At 39.0% G+C, this 19416-nt stretch overlaps 1 protein-coding gene across 5 annotated transcripts in view; it reads right to left on the minus strand.

The window, feature by feature from the left end:
* Mllt10 (MLLT10 histone lysine methyltransferase DOT1L cofactor) overlaps positions 1–19416 on the minus strand; it is a 144213-nt gene that overhangs the window by 64541 nt on the left and 60256 nt on the right. For all 5 annotated transcript variants that reach the window (XM_028764918.1, XM_028764916.1, XM_028764919.1 and 2 more), the window contains one exon: positions 2372–2467. In XM_028764918.1, coding sequence (XP_028620751.1) covers positions 2372–2467 — 96 coding nt within the window. The remainder of the gene's footprint in view (positions 1–2371; positions 2468–19416) is intronic.

The raw sequence follows: 19416 nt of genomic DNA on the forward strand, positions 1-19416 counted from the left end.
TTGTTGCAGCAAAAGAAACCCTAATGACGACAAAAGACATTACAGAGAAAATTTGTCTAGAGCTGTGGTGACAGTTTTATAATATATACATATGAAAATTTATCAAAAATGTTACTTTGGCTGTGTGGGAAGTGTATCCCATTACTCCCAGCATTCAGGAGGCAGAGGCTGGTGGCATTCTGTGAGTTCCTGCCACGCAGGCTGTAGCCATCACACTGAGACCCTGTCTCCCCTTCTCATCATCATCTTTTTAATTATATGTATAATTTATCATGTAATGATCATAACTAAAGAATAACAAAGCCTAATGTATCTGATATACTGGAAGGTCACATATTTAGCATTTATATTTTAGTAAGAAACAGTGTAAAGTTTGTACTTTGACTTCATTGTAACAAAGTTCAAGATTTCTTAAACTGTTTATTTTTAAAAATTTAAAATACAAAAATTAAATGTAAGAAAGTGATTCATTTTACAAAAATAGCTTTGTTCTACATTCAAACAGTCTGACAGGGCTGGAGTGTAGTTGAGTGGGAAGTACTTGCCCAGCATCAGGAGGACTAGTGTATTCTACTACAGCAATACAGAGAAGGAAATGAAGAAGGACCAGGGAGGGAGACGGTGTACAGAGGGAAGTGTTCTTTATCCTCCTTATAAATACTTCAACAAGAAACACAAGAAAATCCCAGTAACTACAGAAAACCTTTTGGAGTGTACAGACCCTGCATGCCCGTGCACACACACACTTTTGAAAGTTTGGCTGGGGCTACAAACTTAAAACCCTAAGTTATTTACAATGATGGTCAGAAAGAACTGTATCTTCTATTAATGACGAAAAGTGAACAATCTAGTAAGATTACTTTAGGAATGGTCAGGCTCAATTTGTCACAAATTTAAAAACAGAAATGAATTGATGCTTACAAGCATCTAAGAATTTATTGGAAAAAAAACTAAGACAAACTAAATCTCCAAAGACCAAGAGCAAAGGGGTTTTCTTCTTTCATCTTCCTTGGCAATATCCTGTTCTACCAAGAAAAGCAGAGAATCTGGTTCAAAATGAACACAAAGACTACACACTAATTAGAAGCAGAAGATACATCACAGAGGCAAAGTTATAAAGATTTCAGATGTAAGAGAGTAGAGATGCTATTACTGGCTCTGGGATGAAGAGAGCCTAGGAAAGAAGGGTGGGCTTCAGGAGAACAGCTGACACAGAGATTCAGTTCTACAACCACATGGAACTAGTTCTTTAAAAAACTTGAAAGTTTATAAAATTCTTTCCAGTAAGAATCCAGGCTACCTACCAACTTTACTTGTGATAAATGAACCAGCATAGCACCTCCAGACTTTCTGGCATACAGAGCAGGGACATGATACAATTTTATTTTATTTTAAACAGCTGAATTATAATAACACATCCTAATAGCAAACAGTAAATTAGAAATATATCCAAAATCTACTATCCAGAACAAACCCTTTCCGCCTACTTATCTAAGGCAGAACCTAGGAAAGTGAGTCTTCATTCTGATACTTCTAACCGTCCTTTATGAAAGTCACAAGGTGGTCATGTTTGAATGTCTTCAAAATGTGCCCAGCTCTCAAAATGTGCCCAGTGTCTCAAGTTTTAGTGCCACCTTCACTGGGTTATTAACAATCTCTGTACAATTTCCCTAGTTTTGATTCCTCTCTTCTCCTGGCTCTACTCTCCCTTCCCCAATCTCTCTATGGCAAAGCAACCTAAACACCTTATAAAACTAAAGGTGCACCCTGTTTAATTTCAGTTCTTCCTAATGGCTCACTTTCCCCAAACTATGAGTCAAGGTCTACACTGGCTTACCTACCCCTTCACAAGGAGGCCCTTACACGGGTCTCATCTCCACTGTACTTCCTCACTCGCTACTCTGTCCCAACCAAATGGCCCAACCGCTCTTCTGTTTTTCACATTAACTGTTATGATAATTTAAATAATACCTAATATCCTAAGTAATACTTACTATGAACCAGATACCATGTATGTTGTTCTAAATAGTTTACAATAATAAATTTCAATTATTATTTCCCCTCTTTACAGGTACTGACATATAACTTCAGAATTATTAAGTGGTGAAGCCAGATTTCAAAGTTACCGGTAGCTAAAGTCTGAGTTGAGGCCCACTTCTTAATTCAGATGGTGCTGTTCATACGTCGTCCCTGGAGACAAGTCCAGACTAAACTGAAAGCCGCGTAAAGGGCCAAGAAAGCAATAGTTCTAAGTGCATGACATGTGGCTTGGAAGGTGGCAGAACTGGGAAGGGAACATCTTCTTAGAAGCATTTCATTAGTTATATATATATATATTTTTAAAAAAAAAGAATCGATGCTTCAATCTTACTTTTTCTGTAGTAACCGTCAAAGAAGGAACCAAGGCAGGTGATGGTTCTGGTTGCTTCTTGTGTTTTTGTTTGTGTTTGTCCTTTTCTTTATATTTCTAAAAATAAACAGAAGTAAATGTTTTAAATTAAATAATTCATACATATATAATTTTCTTTTAAAGCTTCTGCTAAAAAAAAAAAAAAGTCACTCCTTTTATCAGTTGTCATAGATTTAAAAAAAAAATTCTTAAATGACCCTTTGTTCACCCTAAGTAAGAATAAAACTGAAGCCTGTAATTATTTGGTATATTTATAAATAACAAAATACAATTTTTTTCTTGTAAAAAACTTGCTTTTATAGATTGCATTTAGGATTTACAGAGTACTTTACATATAGTCTCACATTCTATCATTATACATAATTTTTTTAGAGACAGTAGCTCCTGAATAAGCCCTGCAAAGACAGCTAGCCCTGCCTCATTTACCTCAGTGCTGTCACTGTAAGCATGCACAGCATATCCAGCTACCACACACTAAAGTTTAAGATCCAGATATTAGACATTAAGACATAAAAACTCAAGCAAATAATCATTTCCCTGGTTTACATTTAAAAAAAAAAGAATTGATTCTAATTTCTAGTTACAACAAACAACCAAAAGCAAAACAAAAACAGAAAAGGATAGAAAAGGAAGAAGCAGCAGGCAAGGTTCTAGGAATTCTATTGTGAATCACAGAACTAATCTACATCTAAATGCATAACAAGGAATTCGGTTAAACAAGAAATTACATATTAAGATCCCAACTTTATTTAAAGTCAAAGATTTTTCCATGAAAATGTTCTCAGTATTGGGTATAAATTTTCAGTTAGTTGTGATGTTATTTCTCCTCCAGCAAAATGAACCAATTAAGACTAGATTGAAGTATGTGTCAAGGTAGATTTATTGGAAAACTACTCTTAGGTGGACGACTTCATTGGTCCCCAGGAAGGAGGCCAGGGAAGTCACCATGGGGAGAGAGACAGAGGAGAGTGGCAAGAGAAAAGAGCGACAAGGTGAGTTTAGTGAGGAAAGAAGTGAAAGAAGAGGGGAGCCCAAAATGTCTGGATTATATGGGGAAGAGTCTTTAGGGGCAGCCCAGGCCCTGAGCTGGAGAGTTCAGGGGAGAGAGTAGGGTATGCAAGATAGGGACTGAGGGATACTGGGAGGACCTGAAGGCCAGGTCTGCTTTAATAAGTAATATATGTACCTGAGGCCCTTGTCCCAGGTCTGAAACCAAACAAACTGAATGTCTATATTTCCAATGTATAAATTTAACCATTTAGACCACTTAACATGTCTAAGGCATGAAAGGTAAATTTCCTTTTCCCTGTCCTAAAAGGCATTATATTCCAGTAGAATGAAACACACACAAAAGGATACAGCTCTTACTACAATATTCTAAAAGCACCCACTGTTTCTGGTTACAGCATTAATACTTTGCAACAAAAATAAAATAAAATAAAATAAAAACACGGTACAACTTAAAATCAGTTGAGTTTCTGGTAATAGTTTCAGAAGAAACTTACTGTTTTTAGTTCTTTTAATTGATGACTCCAAAGTAATCATACTTCCAACTTGTGCAATACAATACCATTGTTCCATCAATCCCTTGAACCTGACTTGCTGTAACTTAACAGCTTGTGGTACTTAAGGCCAAAACATGAAGTTTTAAGAAGCTTTACATAGCTTTCACCTCTGCTACCCAGATGATCTTACACATCCTGCTAAAAAAACAACAAGCAACAACAAAAATATTGCACCAGAGCTGGAGATAGCTTGGGTTAACAATGTTTGATGGGAGAAGCCCTCCAACATGCCTGTAGGCAAGTGGCGAAGACACCCAAAGGCCTGCCCAGTGGGTGGGAGGGAGGGCTGGCCTAATGTGAGTAGCCTGTGTAACCGCCTGAGCCCATGGCGATGTCCCAGCCTGTGCTGCCACTGAGGGCCATGTCTGGGCAGGAGCCAGAGTATGTGTCAATGTCTGTGGCTCATATTACCACCAAAGGACATGTGTACATTCCTGGTCAGGACTGCCACCTGAGGCCATGTTGATGTTCAAGGGCTTCGTAAGGCTGGCCCCATGCCCTTCCTGGCCAGTGTGGGTGAGCTGGCCCTAAGCCGGCCAAAAGGGCTTGAGAGCAATCAAGATATAGCGCCCTCCCCCCTTTACTGCCTGTAGCAGGTGGGAAGAGCAGCCCCAAACCCCAAAACTCACCTGGGCAGCACAGTAGAGCTGACCTTGGTGGTAGGAGCTGGCCTCAAGGCCATGAACACAAGAGAGCTAACCCTGCACCTCGAGAACCCCAGTGACCTTGTGGGCACAGGAGAAATGGCCTTACCCCTCACCTAGGCAAAGCAGGAAAGCTATCCCTGGTGGTTCCTAGTGCAGGAGAGCTGCTGAGCTGACAAACTCAGCCACCACCCAGGCCCATATCCAACATTCTGACTTTGTCCTCCCCAACATCTACCCCATCTATGAAGTACTGAAGCAAGTAAAGAGGTCAGTTCTGCAGATCAAAACACAGGACAATAACAGGATGTCTAAGAGAAGTTCCTGTGGGAATCCAGTATTGATGGTGCAACAGAAGAAAGAGGCCTCGAACCAGGCCAATGATTGATTCATTGCATGGGTTAAGAATGTTTGATGGGAGAGGCCCTCCAACATGCCTGTAGGCAAGTGGGAAAGACATCTGCAAGTAAAGGTATCTGGGCAAAAGAATATACTGTGTGACATACTGAAGCTGCCATGGACAGATGTTTGGTTTTTATTTTCCTTGTTTAGTCTTAATTTTTATTTCCTTTTGGGGGTAGGTTGCAAGGGCAGAGGGCAGATATGTGAGGTCAGGTATTGAGGTGCATGCTGTGAAATTCACAAAGAATCAATAAAAAGTTTTTTTTTTTAAAAAAAAAGAATACTTGATGGTCTTGCAGAGAACACACAGAAAAAGTCAAATGAACAGTAAGGTCATATGTGAAGGACCTGAGGGACCTCTCTGCCTATGTGTAGCAATACCTAATCATCCCAACTTTATGAATAAGACCAGTAACCACCATGAAATCAGCCAAGGGTTCCTATAGCCTCAAGAATAAACCCAGCTTACATGACATGATCTACAGAGTGAGTTCCAGGTCAGCCAAGGCTACACAGAGAAACTGTGTCTCAAACTATCTTTTTTCTTTTATTAAAATCAGATAGATAAAACTCACTTTGCTAAGTTTTACATTAATTTTTTATTATGCTGTTACCTCTGTATTTTGTTTTAAATTGTCTAGAATTTTTCTGAAACCAGTAACCAGTTTTAATAGTATTATTAAATTAGTTTAGACTTAACATTTGGTATCTTTTGTTATCACTTATTAAATATTGTTATATAATTGAGTCTAGTCCTCATTTTACTAACCCATTGAAGTCGGTTTGTCTTTTTTAAAAAATTCTTTTCATTTTGTCTCTTTTTTTTTTTTTCTTTTTTTGAGACAGGGTTTCTCTGTATAGCCCTGGCTGTCCCGGAACTCACTCTGTAGACCAGGCTGGCCTTGAACTCAGAAATTCACCTGCCTCTGCCTCCCAAGAGGATTAAAGGCGTGTGCCACCACTGCCCAACAGAATAATTTATTTTTATTTTACGTATTTTTATTTATTGGTGATTTGACTGCATGTATATCTTTGCCTTAAGACCAATGAATCACCTTGCCTCTGCCTCCCAAGTGCTGGAATTAAAGCCATGATCTGGCTTCAATGTTTAACATAATTAACTTTTGAGACAGCCTCATATATGCCAAACTGGTTTCAAACTCAGTATGGACTAGAAAGGTAACATGAACTTTTGATTCTCCTGCCTCCACCTTCCCAATGTTAGCATTACAGATGTTAATCACTGTGTAAATTTATTTACGTGAACTAGAGATCAAACCCAAGGCTTCACACATACTAGGCCACAATGTAGAAAGAGCATTGATTGGGCAAGGGAATACACGAACCTTTGACCTTGTAGTTTCATCAAAAGAAGTACACACAATCTTAAATACAGTTCAGTAAAATATAGGAACCCATACATGGAATGGGTTAAAAAGGAAAAAACCTGCATACTCAGCAGAGGCATTTGGGGGAAAAATTTTATATACATTATTAAGGATCATTGAAAAGAGTATCATCTTAAGTATGGAAGAAAATGGCTAGGGTAACTTTTGTTTTAAAATGTTATGAAGGCCTTGTCAGGTGGCTCGGTGAGTAAGGATGCTTACTGTCAGGCTGATGCTAGAGAACCTCATTGTGAAAGGAAAATTAACTCCCGCAAATTATCCTTTTATCTCCACATGTGTAAGATGGCACTCAAGAGCAAACATGTGCAAAAAAATTTTTTTAATTTATGCAAAAAGAAAAATCAGAGGAAAAAAACAGGAAAATGAACATGGAGTTTCTTCTTACAACCACAAGGTTAAGACAGTATCACTTCCAACTCTCAGTGCCTATAATTTAATAAACAATTCTTTAAACTTTAAGATTGTTTATAATTGCTGGGCAGTGGTGGTGCATGCCTTTAATCCCAGCACTTGGGAGGCAGAGGCAGGTGGATTTCTGAGTTCGAGGGCAGCCTGGTCTACAGAGTGAGTTTCGGGACAGCCAGGGCTACACAGAGAAAAACTCTGTCTCAAAAAACAAAACAAAACAAACAAAAAAAAAAGATTGTTTATAATTTATAAGTACCTTTAATTATTGTCTTTTGGTTTAATGTATATAGGTAGACTGGAGGAAAGGTTAATCTTCCCAAGGACCCAGGTTGGATTCCTAACACCTACATGACAGCTCACAATCATCTTTAACTCTGGTACAAGGAGATCCAACTCCCTCTTCTGGTCTTTGCAATTGTCAGGCACACATATGGTACATGGACAGACAAGCAGGTAAAATGCCCATATACATATATAACTTATTTAGCTTTCTTTTTTTTTTTTAATTAAAAAAAAAATGTGCCACAGATCAAACTGACTCAACTAACCAGACTAGAGCTCTATCAGCTGGCAAGATCTGGGTTTTGACTGAAAAGACCTTGCCTCAAAGGATATAAAAACACAGTCAATCAAAGACTTCCAGTATCCACCTTTGGCCTCCATACACACATACATACATATATACACAAATTATGGACACACAAAAATAAGAAAAAGGCATTCCCAATTCTTTCAGCCACCCTAATTTCAGTGTCCCATTATTTACAGAGAATCTGACTTCAATTATCAGCACTTACATGGTAGTTCACAAGAGTCTACAGACTCTAGTTCTAGGGGGATCCAATCTGTCCAGCTCCCTCATGGTCATAGTATACATACATAAAGTCAGACACACATACATTTTTTAAAGAATCCAAACTAGAAAAAAAAATTTCACCTTTACAGTATTTTTTATCTTTCTAATTTCTATCATTAGCCTTAAAGGTTACTTATCTTGAAAGAATTATTTCTTGAATTAAAGAAAATTACTTGAAAATCAAAATAATCTATTTCACATTTATTTAATTCATCATAATAAAATATATAAAATAAAATATAATAAAATATCTAACCATTCTTTTTAATCTGTGTATGCATAGAAAAATTCTATAATATTTACTAGTAATAATAGCTATTTTGGACTGATAACTAAACTTTTTTTTTAACATGTTCTCTGCTTTTTAAATCTTTTTGTAATTATTCAAGGCTTCAAGAACAGGCTAGAGAAGTGCAGTATAAGCCTAAAATCTCACGCTTGGGAGACAGACTCAGAAGGATTAAGAGTTCACAAGAAGTTTGAAGCCACCATGACCTATTATATAAAAGCCTGTCTCAAAATAAACTCCCAAAATAGGCTGCAGAGATAACCACTATTCACCAAATTCAGGTCATATATGTAGCACAGAAACTATCCAGCTACCCCTGAGTTCAGAGAAAGCATTTTCACTAGGTCCAGACCATGACAGTCTGACTGGAAATGTATGGAACCCCTAGGTCCAACCCGTAAGACACCCAACAAGGTAGTATGTGCAATGCTTCCATCAGGGGAGAGTAATACAAATGAACATGGCAGCAAGAGGTACAATAGTTTTTAAAAAGCAGGGTTTGGGGACTCTTTCTACAATTCACTAACCCACCTTCATTCTTGGCTGTAGTGTGTTTTTTCCTTCCTTAATCTATCTCTAGTTCTCATCCACAATTAATTTAAAAAGCATGACTTTTGCTCCACCTCTCCAGGATACTACCAGAATTTTTCACTTAAACTATACTATGTTTTTCTTTTAACTATACTACCCTTCCTAGTTTTTATCAATTTGTCATAAACTAGTCACCTAAGATGAGGTGAACCTCAGAGGAGGAAATGCCATTATTGGATTGACATTTAGGCCAATTTTCTTATGTATTTTATTGATTGTTGACTGATGTGCAAGTACTCAGCACATTATAGGTGGTGATATTCCTAGAGAGGTATCCTTTCAGGTAAAGAAGATAACTAAACATAGGCCTAGGAGGGAGCCTGTGAGCAGAGTTCTTCTACAGTCTGTGATTCAGTTCCATCCTCCACATGGCTACTCGGGCTTTCCAACAATGATGAACTTTAAGCCAATGAAACCCTTTTTCTCCCCAACTTGGTTTGGTCAGTATTTATCACAGCAACAGAAAGTAGTACAGCCACTAAAATTGTCCCAAGGAAGGAAGAAAGGGAAAGAGGGAGGTGGGGGGAGAGGGAGGGAGGGTAGGAGGGACGGAGAAAGAGAGGAGAAAGAGAAGAGGGGAGGGGAGGGGAGGGGAGGGGAGGGGAGGGGAGGAGGAAAGAAGACAGAGGGAGGAAGGGAGGAAAGAAGACAGAGGGAGGAAGGGAGGGAAGAAGGGAGGGAGGGATGGAAAGAGGAAGGGAGGGAAGAAAAAGAGCAGATCGATAATTTGGAAGAAAATAGCCAATCAAAAAGTCCACTTTTGGATTTGGCTGTGAATAGAAAGTAAACATAAAGCCACTCGAATTTGCTTATTATAACGTATAGAAACAACTCTACCTAAATATCTTATTTCTGAATAGCTAGTTATTAAATACAATCATTTCCTTGGTTCCGAGTCAGATGTGGTCATTTCACTACGCTTATTCTTTTTCAAGTAAAGCAACTATTTTTCTAGACAATCTTTTCACGGTAATATATAAAGTCAATAGCCTCAAAACCCAGAATAGTATATAGGAAGAAATGGCATCCATGCTTTTATTTCAGATGCCTTAAGCCCAGGTGCTTTGCTTTAATGCAACAGATCCAGGACTAGATGGCAGCTGATCCTCTGCACTGTTTCATGGGAACTAAGACTTGGAGAATGACACAGAAAATATCAATATGCTGGCTACAGTTTTGCTAAAATAAAACTGGCTCAAAAAGTAACTTCTGCTTTCTTGGGAAGTCAGTTCTGTCAAATGATGTTTTGCTGGGGCACACAGGTAAAAGGATGTTTGCTGGAGGAATATGAATATGACCACACAGAATATGACCACACAATTGCAAGTTCAATTACTGGTTAGTTTTGCCACGTTGCTGATAACACACATATATTGGTTCACCTTACATTTCTTTGCTGAGCTTCATTGACAACGTTACAGAGAGAAACTCGCCAAGAATGTCTCGTTTCCTGCAGTTTCTTACCGCTTCCTTGGACCAGGATCAGTTGGTGAGCCTCATTGTAATTTTAATGTTTTCAACCCCAACTTTAAATGCTTTAACCTCCCTTGTAGTCAACGACACATCACAGAGGTAGTGGAAAAGAAAGAATATGGGGGAAATGAACCTGTTTAGACAGGTTCTTGGGAGCAACTTCCATCTGTGTTGTCTGGAAATCAGCAGTTCAACAGTGGCAGCTCAATCCACTCACAAACACTTCACTGATACACCAGCAGTCCAGTTCGGTAGAGTTGGGATAGCAAACATTAATCAGCAGCAGTGACACTACCTAGGAGAAACAGTCAGGCCTAAGCCTCAGCACAAGTCAGCAGGAAGGACCAGGGCTGACAGGAATGCCAGGAAAGTTTTCAGCTGTGTCTTGTGTCTCTCTCAGAAAGTGAAAACAGAAGACCAAAGCGTTGCACAGCTAGCTCTATAAGCAAGCCAACCTCAGCCTTTTTCACTGTCCATTGAGTCCTATTTATATATCCCTCCAAACATCATGTGTCCTCCATGGGTCTTGCCTCAGCACGTCTTACCTCAACATGTGAGTCTGTCTTAGCTGGCATCACCTTTGCCAATCAGTCCTGGAAGTGGCAAAAAAAACTGCAGTACACCACCAGAAGTTTTTTTTGGTGCCTTTCTCTCTATGAAGTCCCAACAAATGAAGCTCAACTAGGCAATGTAAGGCAGACGAATACATTTGCTGGCAAAGAATCCCTCATCACATGTCCTTTCGTGTGCTTGCTTTAGCAGAACATCTCTCCTGTGTTTGCTTCAACTAAACATTCCATCACGTCTGCCTTTCATTTGTGTCCGCTTCAGGAAACCACTCTTTCACATGTTTGCCCCAGCAAAACACCATGCAACACAACTGCCTCTCTGAAGAACCTTTAAGTTTCCACTTCACCACTCAAGTTTCCTCTGGATTGAACTACAGTTGCTGATTCCTGTGTGGTGCCTGCCAAGTGGACTGGATGCAGCTGCTGATTCCTGAGTGCCTTCAACCAAGTGGACTGGATGCAGCTGCTGATTCATGTGTGGTGTTTGCTAGTGGACTGGACTGAGAACAACGAACACTGGAATCGTCCCAAAGAACTATTTCTAAACAGGTCTGCTCCCCTTGTCCTAAAAACTTTTCTTTTCCACTACTACCTCTAGTGGGTGGTGGGTTAGAGGAGAGGTTGAACCCTTATTAAAGTGCATTGAGAAAAATTTCTGCCTACACTGACTAGCTCTGATTCAGAAGAGTGAAAGAGTTGTAAATGTGAAGGCCCTAACACCATGTATGTCAAACTAATATCTTCTGATGGTCAGAACATTATTTAAAAAAAAAATACAATAACATCAGGAACAATAAAGGTTCTAAATCTTCTAGGACCTTAGCTCCAATATTTGCTATAAACCTGGCTTTGCCTTCATCACTTTCCACTTTGTGATTAGGAGCGGTTTTGAAGACTACCTATTTCCCTGTCTCACAGCCATGCCACACACAACACTAGCTTCCAGAAGGTAACTTACTGACCCTCATGTTTTTCTTCTTTCTGGATCAAACTAGAGCAATAGTATTTTCTTCTTCACATATATACCTTTTTTGCATATCTAAGATTTTTAAGATTTATTTCTTTTAATCCTCAAATATTTTTAACATTTACTTATTTTTATTCTTTTGTATGCATTGTTCTGCCTGCATATATGTCTGTGTATGACATAGATATTGCCCATGGAGGCAGCAACAATGAGATGGAAGCCCTAGAACAAGAGTTACCATATAGGTGCTGGGAATTGAACTTCGGTCCTCTGGAAAAGTAGGCAGTACTCTTAACTGATGAGCTAACTCTGCAGCCCCATATCTAAGAATCTTTTTAAGTTACTCAAACTATATCTTGGTCTTCATTAGTCTATAGCCTTCAATGAGCTTCTGTTCTAATCACTATTTTGAAACTTTCCAATAGCTTCTTTAGCACTAAACCAAAAGACATTTAATGTCTTTTTGCATTCCTTAATCCACTCCCTAGTTACCCAGTAGATGCCTACCTTCACTACTGAAGAAAAGAAGACTGTAGAGCAAAATGCCAAGAAAAACATATGTAAAGAATAAACCTTAAAAACTACCTTTGTCAATCATAATTTCAGAGACAGAAGTTTGAGAGATGGCCATATTATATTCACAGTCAGAAGGAATAGCAATAAATGCATACATGATAATAAGCACTAGTTCACTTTCTCCACTCTTTTTTTTTTTAAAGATTTGTTATTTATATGAGTACATTGTAGCTGTCTTCAGACATATCAAAAGAAGGCATCAGATCCTATTACAGATGGTTGTGAGCCACCATGTGGTTTTTGGGAATTGAACTCAGGACCTCGGGAAGAGCATTCAGTGCTCTTAACCACTAAGCCATCTCTCCAGCCCCACTTTCTCCACTCTTTTAAATGCAGGATCCAATGCCTATGTAACTGTGCCACTGGCAATGAGCAGTTATCTTTCTACTCAATTAATGCAATCAAGACAATTCCCTACACAAACACACTGCCTGATCTACACAATCCTTCATTAAGACTCTCCTTCTTGAGTGATTCAAGATTTCGTCAGGCTGGCTCTTAAAATTAACCATCACAATCTCCAAAGATCTTTGCCCCTATGTAATTCCTCTGATTCACTGATCAATACTGACCTATGGTACCAACATATATACTGCAAAAGTAAGACTACTAACAGTTTGAATGACAGTATAACAATCAAGAATACAACAGTAAGAATCAAATGAAAAATATTACATCACACATATTTTATCACAACCACCCCCACAAAAACAAAGTAGTATTCAGAAAGGAAAAAGTTGGGAACTGTTGCTTTCCTCTTAAGTTGTTTGTGCTAGAAAAGACTAGGTATCACTGTCATGTACTCAGGGAACCCTAAGACAATAATTCATTAGGCAAAAGTTCCTGCAAATACCAGCTTGAAAACCACACTAAGGCATTTTAAAGATGTTCTATCTTCACTCAAACCTTCACACGATTCCACTGTCACCCTACTCCCTAACTTCATCTTCACTCTTCCAAACTGCATCTGTAAGCCAACATTTTGAAAGAAGCTGGATGAGAGATGCTGAGCTAAAAACAGCTGCTCAACTCCACTTGCTGATCTTTAGCCAAGTACAACACCATCATTTTTTTTGCAGTTTTAAGCCAATAAATTTTAATATGCCATGCTATAAAAGGTAAATGATAAGGTTTGCAGATAGAAAAGTCCTCAAGAAGGACTAAGATATTCTTACAACAACAAAACCTCAAAATACAAGCTGCTTGTGATTAGAGTCAGCAAAATCTACAGGGTATTCACAAGACCATCAGTAAACATCTTTATGGGCATTGGCAAGACTGTTCACAGGGCTGATATGATGGCTCAGTAGGTAAGGACACATCCCATCAAGCCTGACAAAACTAAATTCAATTCTGAGAACACACAGTGCAGAAGCAGAGAACCAACTCCAACAAGCTGTCCTCTAGAACTCTACACATGACTATGGAACAAATATACCCACACACGCACAAATAAATTAAAGTAGAAACTTAATGGTTCTTTGGAAAGTCATTTGAATGGTGTTTTACTGGTGCAAACATGTGAAGGAATGTTTAGCTAAGCACACACAGGAGAGAGGATGTTCTGCTAAAGCAAGCACGTGAAAGACACGGGATGACAGAGCCGTCGCTAACAACACACATGTATACATCCACCTTACATCGAATAGCTGAGCTGCATTTGTCAGGACTCCATAGAGTTTTTTGGACTCCAAAAAACTTCCAAGGACTTAGGCTGCTTGGCTTGCTTATAGAGCTAGTTGTACAATGCTATGGGTCTTGAGTCTTTGCTGATCTTTGCTTAGCTGAGAAAGGCACAGAGAACTTTTCTTGGCATTACTGTTGGCCCTGGTCCCTCCTGCTGATTCATGCCGATTTGGCATAGGCCTGGCTGTCTCTGCTAGGTAGTGCCACTGCTGCCGATTTGTGTTTGCTATCCCTATACTACTGAATGGACTGTTGGTGTATCCGTGAAGTGTTTGCAGATGGACTGAGCTGCTGCTGTGGATCTGTGAATTCAACTGCTGCTTTCCTGACAACACAGATGGGATCTGCTCCAAAGAACCTTTCTAAACAGGTCCACTTCCCCCATATCCTCTCCTTTCCACTACCTCTGGTAGGTGGCAGGCTAAAAGGGAAGTTAAAGCATTTAAGAACCACCATTATTAAATTAATGGTACAATAAATAACCAGAAACTTATAGTTTTTAAGTAGACTGCTACTGAGCACTTAAAAGGAAATGTGGAGATGTTGAAATTTTCATCTCCGAGTACATATAGTTCATATGTACTCAGCAGGAGCAAGACCTGAGTCTTACTAAATCCTAAAAATAATAATAATAATAATAATAACAATAATAATAAATTTGAAAATTGGGGCTAAAGATATTTAATTGGTAGTGTTGTATAGCAAGACAAAGCACTGGGTTCAATTCCCAGCACACAGGAGGCAGAGACATGATACCAAAAGTTCAAGGTCCTCCTCTACAACAAAGCAAGTATGAGGTCAGCTCAGCAGACGTAAGATCTTGTCTCAAAATGAAAGAAATTGGAAATCTGAAGGAATAGAGTCAAAAAGTATCTATTAACAAGAGACTTCCAGATTTTCAAAAGCATAGTCTAATTTCTTATTATTTATAATAATGAACAATAGTAAGAAGGTGAACTAAAGAGAAACTATTAATAAAGAAAACCAGGCTGGAGAGAGAGCTCAGATAAAGTACTTGCCTTGTAAATTTAAGGACATGAGTTTAGTTCCAGCACCAACTTTAAGAAAAACAAAAACAAAATAAAACAAAAATGGCTGACATATGGAAAAGAAAGAGAACTTACTATGAAAACTGCTAGCTGTCAAGCATGGTGAACTGGCTGGTCTTGTGGGTCAACTTGACACAAGCTGGAGTTATCACAGACAAAGGAGTCCCCCTTGAGGAAATGCCTCCGTGAGATCCAGCTGTAAGGCATTTTCTCAATTAGTGATCAAGGGGGAAGGGCCCCTTCTGGGTGGTGCCATCCCTGGGCTGGTAATCCTAGGTTCTGTAAGAAAGCAAGCTGAGCGAGCCAGGGGAAGCAAGCCAGTAAGTAACACCCCTCCATGGCTCCTTATCAGCTCCTGCTTCCCCAGCTACTTGAATTGCAGTTCTGAATTGCTTTTGGTGATGAACTGCAACGTGGAAGTGTAAGCTGAATAAATCTCTTCCTCCCCTACTTGTTTCTTGGTCATAATGTTTGTGCAGCAATAGAAACCCTGACTAAGACAAATGGAGACCGAATTTGAGACCCCAGTACCCACCACAGTTAATGTCTGTAACTTCAGGATTTCAATGTAGTTTATTAAAGACTAGCAGCTCTCTAGGACTTATCTGGCGTTTCAGCAGCAGATTAGGACTGCTGAGACATCCAGTCTTGTAGAACAAAGTACCAGATCTTTGGCCTTCTTTCAAGAGACAGCCATTGTTGGACTACTTAGACCATATAGCCTATGAGCCACTCTTTTTCTCTTCTCCTCTTCTCTCCTCTCCCTCTCTCCCTCTCTCCCTCTCTCCCTCTCTCCCTCTCTCCCTCTCTCCCTCTCATAACATGCATGTGTGTGTGCATGAGTGCACGAGAATTGAGTCGGAAGACTCATTTTGAGTTCAGGGCTGACCCAGGCTATAGAGCAAATCCCAGCACCAAAACAAAACAAACAAACAAACAAAAAAAACCCACAAAAGGTATATGCCAATAGAATCCACTGTTAAAAGACTTCAGAAATAGTGCTTCAGAAACTCTAAAGCAAAGTTTTTTGGAAAATAAAATGGAAAGGGGTGGATTTCAAATATTTCAGACTAGAAAACACTAAATAGGTCTTTCTTACATTATATAATCATCATGACTCATTGGGTTAGATTTGGACCAAGATTTATTTTTTTAAGTTTCTTTTGTGGCAATGAAAGACAGACAGAAACTATGAGTTGCAGACGAACCAGGGTTATATAGTGAAAGTTATAACCAGTAAGTTGATACCATCAAGTCTGAATAGCTGCAGTCTACCTCCAGGACAGGATAATAAAAGAAAGCAACTCAAGCAAGCTGACCGCTGACCCATGGAATATTTTGTGCATGTCCCTCCTCAAGCACCACATAAAAAAAAAAAAAAAGACTCCACACTAATTTTAATAATTGTTTAAATCTTTTGGTATTACTGACAAATTAGAAACTGTGACAATAGTTATTTTGATAATGGTACTGTAACCATACTAAAAAGCTCTTTTATTATAACTACACAACAAGGTAAGGTGCACTTAATGATACAGAAAATAGTTTTTAAATTTGAACTTGGGAATTCAAGGTTTGTGTTTCCATCTGGTTCACAACAGTTCATAAGGCTAAAGCAGGAGGATAGTTTGCGAAGAAGCCCACAGTCTACAAAGAAAGAGAAACAGCAAAGAACATGAGAGGGAAGAACAGGATAAAAGTTAAAACAACTGGCCCTGGTGGTACAAATCTGTAATTACAACACTCAAGAGAAGGCAAGAGAATCTCATGTTTGAGATAAGCCTAGACTAGATAGGAGTTCAAAGACAAACAATACTGGCTGTGATGACACAGAACACACACACACACACACACACACACACACACACACACACAAATACCTCATTTTCATCCTGAGGGAATTGGAAGGTGAAGCAACCAGAAACAGATATTGGTTAATGACACCACAGATCAAATGGACTTCACAGATATCTATAGATAATTCTATTCAAATATTACTCAGTATACATTCTCCTCAGCAGCCCATGGAACTTTCTTTGAAACATATCGTAATGGGATAAAAAGTGACATATAGAAAACTGAAATCACTTGTATTCTATTTGAACAAAAAAGGGTAAAATTAAAAACGAACAACAAGAGAAACCACAAAAATAAATAAACTCATGAAGCATAAATGATACACTATTGAATAGATCTTTGACACAATAAAAAATTTTTAAAAATTTAAAAAAAACTTCAAGAAGTTAAAATTAAAACAGAACATATCAAAATAAATTAGATACAAGAAAAACGGTTTTAAAAATGAATTTTATAGTCCTGAGGCTTTCATTAAAAAAATAAAATCTCAAATAAGTAAAATCAAATCAAATGTACCTTAAGATCTTAAGGCCAAGACACAATCAACAGACAAAAAGAATGAACCAAAATCAAGGGTCGATTCTTTTCCCTCAAAGTTCAAGGAGGAACTAACTCAATCCTCAGCATCCACATAGACAGACAGACAGACAGACAGACAGACATTTACTGACCAGGCAAATCTAGCCAAATCTGTGAGCTCTAAGTTTACTGAAAGAGCCTGGGAGGGAGGGGGGGGTGGTTTTTTTTTGTGTGGGGGGGGGGGGGGGGGGGAGGGAGGGAGGGGGGGAGGGAGGGACAGAGGGAAGGAGGAGAGGGAAGAGAGGGAGGGAGAGGCAGGCAAGTAAAGAGAGAGAAAGAAAAGCACGAAACCAGGATATTTGACTTATCAACTTAGTCTCTATAGACTAGCATGTGCGCGTGCGTGCGCGGGCGTGCGCATGCGCACGCACACACACACACAAACACTCACGCAGGTACGCATGCACACGCACAAATACACATACATAGAAAACATATTAGAGCAGAAATTAATGTAGTACATACAAAATTTCCACGTAAAGACTGAATAACAGAGTTGATCTTTCAATAGATAACAGAACTGACAAACCTTTAGCCAAACTAACCAAAAAACAGAACCTGATGATCCAAATTTACAAAAGACTAACTGGAACACATGACAATAGCTATCAATGATGTCCCTAAAATCGTTCCGATATACCTTAGAGACTTAGATTCTGGGGCTGGGGAGAGGCTCAGTCGGTAGAGTGCCTGCTGCACAAGCACGACGAGGACCTGAGTTTGGGGCTCCAGCACCCATGGAGGTGTACATCTGTCACCACAGAACTGGTGAAGCAGAGAGAGGCAGTCCCCTGGAGTTTATTGGCCAGCCAGACTAGCCAAATCAAAGAGCTCCAGGTTAAGTGAAAGATCCTGTCGCAAAAAATTTTAAGGTAGAGAGCCAGCAAGGAAGGCACCTCTACACACATAAGCACACATATGCATGTGAACCTATGTGCACCTGTATAAAACACACACAACACTCTCCACTAAACTGGCAAGTCAAAAAGAAGTGGATGTGTTTGTAGATATATGACCTACCAAAAAGAGACCTAAAATAAGCAGTGAGAATAGTGCAGTAATTTAAATATCTCCCAAATAAAAAAGACCAGACCTGGGAACATTCACTGCTAAACTCCAAACCTTTAAGTAAGAACATCAATAATTCTCAAATTAGTCCATGAAACAGAAAAGAAAGGTACACTACAAAATTCTTTTTTACAAAGCCAGTACCACCCTGATATCAAACTAGACAGAAGCATAACAACAAAGAGAGAGGCAGAGGTGGGAAGGTGGGGAAGGAGTAAGAGAGCTTGCATAGAACAATGACATGTACAGCAATGTCTCTCATAAATATTCATACAAAACTTCTCAACAACGTATCTGCAAACTCAAACATATCCAAAAAGAAATCATTCCCCATGATCAATGAGCCTCATTCCAGAGTACAAGAATAACAACATATACAAATCAATAAATGTAACAGATCACCTAAATGGCCACAAGGACAGAAATCCCAGTATATGAAGAAAAGGTTTCTGACAAAATCCAACATACCTTCATGATAAAAGCCTAGGGAGAGGACATCATCTCAATGTAAAAAGGTAATATATGACAAACATATAGCCAAAGTTATATCAAATAGGGAAAACCTCAAAGCATTTCCTCTAAAATCAGGGACAAGACAAAGGTGTTCACCACTTTCTCTGATCTTACTCAATATAGTGCTTAAAGTCTTAGCTACAGCAATAAGAGCAGGAGGAGAAAGAAAAAAGAGACAAGAGAGAATACAAATCCAAAGGAAAAGATGAAGTATACTGTGTATTTTTAAATGTTTCTAGTAGAGAGAATCTCTTGTAACACACACACACACACACACACACACAAGCTTATGGGCGATGAGCTGAGACAGGAAATAGATGAGACATCCAGCAGGGATAGAGAGAATTCTGGGTAAGAGTGGGAAGCCCAGGAGATTCCAGCTGGAATGCTGAGGAGCCCAAGGTATACCAGCAGGTAACTGAACTCAGAAGAGAATAAAGGTAAATTCACCCCAAACTCTGAGGAGATGGAAGAAAGAAGACAAGGAGAGAAAAGCAGCCATGTA

This window comes from Grammomys surdaster, unplaced genomic scaffold (genome assembly GCF_004785775.1).
Source record: "Grammomys surdaster isolate TR1022 unplaced genomic scaffold, NIH_TR_1.0 146, whole genome shotgun sequence".
NCBI lineage: Eukaryota > Metazoa > Chordata > Mammalia > Rodentia > Muridae > Grammomys > Grammomys surdaster.